General features: G+C 43.2%; 1 protein-coding gene across 1 annotated transcript; it reads left to right on the forward strand.

Moving 5' to 3' along the window:
* Positions 1-97: 97 nt before the first annotated feature.
* On the forward strand, positions 98-4,408 carry LOC121963413 (mucin-5AC-like; the record flags this gene model as incomplete). The annotated part of the gene is made up of 5 exons (XM_042513698.1): positions 98-195; positions 325-370; positions 502-666; positions 1,507-1,618; positions 3,512-4,408. Coding segments are annotated over 5 exons (1,318 nt in total), but the record flags the coding sequence as incomplete, so codon positions are not given.
* Between the last annotated feature and the right edge of the window lie 33 nt (positions 4,409-4,441).

Genomic DNA, 4,441 nt, shown 5'->3' on the forward strand with positions numbered 1-4,441 from the left:
GATGACTTGGATTACATATTCATAAAGGAGAGAGAAGAAGTACAAACTTAATTTTAACTGTAGTTATTGCTTAATGTAATGAATGTTGTTTCTTCAGGATGACGAGGTGGACATCGAGTCCGTAGAGGAAGGGAGACAAGGACAGGCCATCAGTCAAATGAAAGAAGCCGTCAGGAGGGCGCTAAAGGATTCACGGTAATACATGTGAACATGTGTGCATGTAAATTAAATAATAGTGGGACAGTCTGTGGATTTGTGCATATTTTCTACTGTTGAATAAGTTTTGGCACTTCAACGTTTTATTCAATTTGTCTCTGCCTTCAGAGACTCCAGTGACGGTTTTGGATCAGCGAGGGAACTCGACGGACAGGTACGGCCTTTTTAACCTCATGTCATCATCTTCCTTTAATTAACGTGTTTAAGTTAAATCGGTTTTATCTTGCTAACAGAGTAGCGTAAGTATTGCTTTTATTACTAATCTCCACTGTCTTGTCGTTCCAGGATCACATGGACGATTACCTCGATGATTGTAAGGATAACAGGAGGCGAAGGAACCACACGGTGCTAGAAAGGCAAAGACGCACTGAACAGCGAGCCCTGTTTGACAAACTTCAGCATGTCCTTCAGAGCGACCCCAGGGCCCCCAGACTCCGCCTTCTCTCTCTGGTCAGTTCCACATCTGCCGCAGTATTCAGTTCTGATAGGCCCCAAAATACAAGAAAACTACAAGGAAAAACATTTAATGTCCTGTCCTATATCGCTGCAAGTATCCAAAAAAATGTAAATCTGATTAGCTCATGGAAAATATAAGATCCTTTTTCCAAAGAGTCACACCTCAAATCAGTAATAAAAGCTCAGATAAAACCAAAAACACAGAAATCTTTAATGTAAAATAACCCAAACTATTAGATCTTTGCCATTTTTTTACAGCTCCATCGTTTATAGCAAGAAGCTGGTAGAAAATATTGATTTTCAGGGACTTTAGATTATTGTAACTGTAGCGGACATTATTAGAAAGTTGAATTTATGCTACTCCAAGTTCATTAGTTGAATTTGCTACTTCCACACACGCATATGTAAAGGGTAATTTCTGTATGTTTCAGAAGTTGGACTGTGTTTGTCCATGTTTTTGTGTCCAAGTAACATGTTTGCATGGGATGTGTATGTGGCTCCCACACAAAATGCATGACATAAATCATTTCCCCTCTTCAATATCATGGTACGTGTGAAAAAAAGTAAAACCTGCACATTTCCTCCATGCCATAAAAGTATACAAAGGCAATGTTTCCAATAGGATCGTAAAAGTCTTCATTAAACTTTTGCAGCATAGAGTAAGTGTGCAGGCATTACTTTTTTTTACCAGGCACGCTGTTTTGTTACAGCTTTGAACCTATGTGATGTGCGTATTACTACCCTCTCTCCACTTCAATATAAGTTTTACAAGATAATCCGTTTACAGCCCAGTGTCAGCTCTTTACTGTCTTTGCTTTTTTTTTGTGTTTTAAGGCTTTAAAAGAAATCCAAAATCTTGTTGAGACCTCAAAAAAACTGGAGGAGCAGAAGAAGAGGCTGACTTTGATGCAATCTCTTTATGTGAAGCAGCTTTCTCTTCTGTCTGGTATGTACGATTTGTTGTTGCATGTTGCATTTTGTGCCAATGTATGTACTGTTTACGTGAAAATCTCTTATAGAAAATTAGTTTAAGCTTGTTGTCCAGCAAAAAGGTCAAACATCTTTCACTGACGGTGACTTGGTCATGGTTAGATCATTTAATTTCTACCAAATCTACTGCCAGTCTCTACTTGATCTTATGGTGTCTCAGTGTAGAAAGTTTTAATTAACATTTTTTTAAATAGTTTTTTTAATGCCTGAATCAATATAATTGTAATGGACAGGTTGGGAATAATTTGACGCTTTTTTTGTCATAGTCCACGAGTAACGTGATGTTATATTCGTTTAAAGAAAACCAAAACAAAACAAAAAAGCAGTAAATGAGAGCAGGTCAAGAACACAAACCTTTAGCTGCTCGAACAGCAAATCTAGTTCAATCAGCCAAATGCAAACTTTTGGTGTCATTTATGGGCGTCTGGCTCTGCTGCTCCTTTGCTGTCTGGATCCACACACCTGCGCCGGTGCGGCGAAACCTGAATGCACTTTGCGGCACCATTTACTGAACGGGACATCAGCTGATCCCATGAACTATCACCTGCAGCCGGTCTGCTGCTAATTGGTGTTGCACCCACACTTATGAAGGTTATGAAATATTAACAAGAAGTCTGAACCAAAAGGGTAAACTCTTTTGGCCTCTGTCATTGTCAACAGCAGAGCATTACCTCCACTTCTGAGGTTTCTTTTAAACTGGACTTGTTGAGGTTTCTTGAAGATGTTTGGCCTCTTCTCCAAAAGGGTTTTTTCAGTTATAAAGTTGACTGGATGAGAGCTGGAGTATAAAGCCTAGGTTGACCATTAGTATGCTAATGGTCAAGGTGTCACATGAGAGTCGTCAGCTAGGAGTGTGGGGGCGTGATTGACGACACTCCAGCAGTCTTGGTGTCACATGATTTAGAGTGGTTGTGTTTGGATTTCTGCTTGAACGAATCCAGAGCTGCACTGTAGATGGGTGATAAATGGTGTCTTGGACCAACTCCTCTGTTCAGATATAGTTTTTCTAGCTTGACATAAATGGCTTCTTTAACTCCTTGTTCAAACCAACCCTTGTTTTGGCCTGTATGTGGACTTTGCGGCCTTTAAAGGAGTGTCCAGTATCCTTAAGATGCAAGTGGACCACTGAGTCCTGACCCGAAGAGTTGGCCCTCCTGTGTTGCGCCATGCCCCTATGGAGGGGTTGTTTGGTTTCTCCAATGTACAGATCCTTGCATTGGTTGCAATTTATGGTGTAGACCACATAACTCTGTTTGGGCCTGGGCGTCCTGTCTTTGGGGATGAACCAGTTTCTGTTATAAGGCGTTGGAGGGCTTGAAGTAAACCGGGATGTTGTGTTAATGAACGATCCTCCTGAGCTTTTCCGAGACACCACGTAGGTAATGAATAACAATGCTGTTGCGCTTGTTATTCTCTTCTCTGCTGGTGTTACGTCTCTTTGAGGTCTTATTGAAGGCCCAGTTTGGGTAACCGCACATCTTCAGTGCTTCCCTCAGATGTTGCTGTTCCTTCTTCTTCCTTTCTGTTCTTGACCTCCTGACCTCTACGTTGGAGGGTTCTGATGATCCCGAACTTGTGCTCTAGAGGATGGTGGGAGTCAAAGACTGTTCTGTGTGTGTGTAGGTTTCCTGTAGATTTCAACGTTGACACTCGATATATTTTGATAATTTTGCTTTAGATTTTGCTCTGGCGACAGTTTATCATTTTGGCTGGTAAAAAAATATGCTTGGCCAGTAGATTTAACAAAAAAAAATCTACTTGGCTGCTTCATCAGCAAGTTAATTTCAGACACTGCTGTATGTAACTGGCTTTGCTGAAATTTGTGTTATGTGTGATTTTTCTTTTTTAGGGAAGTCAGAAATACTGATCAAACACAAGCTGAAGGAGATCTGCGAGAGGCAGAAAATAAGAGAGAAGAACATGAAATGGAAACCTTTCTTTTCAAATCTGCTCCAGTCCAGAGCCGCTCATCTGCAAGCCACTAACCCCCAGTCAAAGTCCACAGCCCTGTTACAGCATGACTTTGACTCCTCTCAGGCTAACGCAGTCACAAAAGCAGTCCAAGACAAGATTATGTCCCTGCTTCAGGCTAACCTGCAAAGGCTTCCTGCCAAATCCAGCATGCAGACACCCATGCCTCAAGCATTCCCCTTTCCAGTCCAGGTGAAGTTCACTTCACCCCTTCTACAAGCCAGGCAACCTCAGACAAATGTAACTCTTCCTCAGGCAAATGTAACTCCTGTTGAGGGCCGGCAGGAGAGATCTGCTGCCCCGGTCCAGGTCTTTGTGCCCATTTCCCAAATGCAGAGGACAGTTTCGGCTCCCCAAACGCAGACCTCCGTCGCAGCTCCCCGAACGCAGAGCCCAGTAGCAGCTCCCCAAACGCAGACCTCCGTCGCAGCTCCCCAAACAGAGAGCCCAGTAGCAGCTCCCCAAACGCAGAGCTCAGTTGTTGCTCCCCAAACGGAGGGCACACCCACGGCTTCCCAAACTGAGAGCACACCCACGGTTTCCCAAACTGAGAGCACACCTACAGCCTCACAAACAGAGAGCACAGTCACATCTTCCCAAACGGAGAACACAGTCACAGTAAAACTTGCAGTCGCTGCAGCCCAGGATGGAGCCCCACCTACATCCTCAATGCCAAACTCCTGGAAGCCTCCCGTTCATCCTCCACAGCCCTTTTCTCTTCCTCTGATTCGCTCCAAGACCGGCAGAATCATACTTCCCTCATCCCTGAGACCACGTAAGTTAAGGCATCCTGTTCTGGCTTTGATTT

Source organism: Plectropomus leopardus, unplaced genomic scaffold, assembly GCF_008729295.1.
Source record: "Plectropomus leopardus isolate mb unplaced genomic scaffold, YSFRI_Pleo_2.0 unplaced_scaffold11189, whole genome shotgun sequence".
NCBI classification, from domain to species: Eukaryota; Metazoa; Chordata; class Actinopteri; order Perciformes; family Serranidae; genus Plectropomus; species Plectropomus leopardus.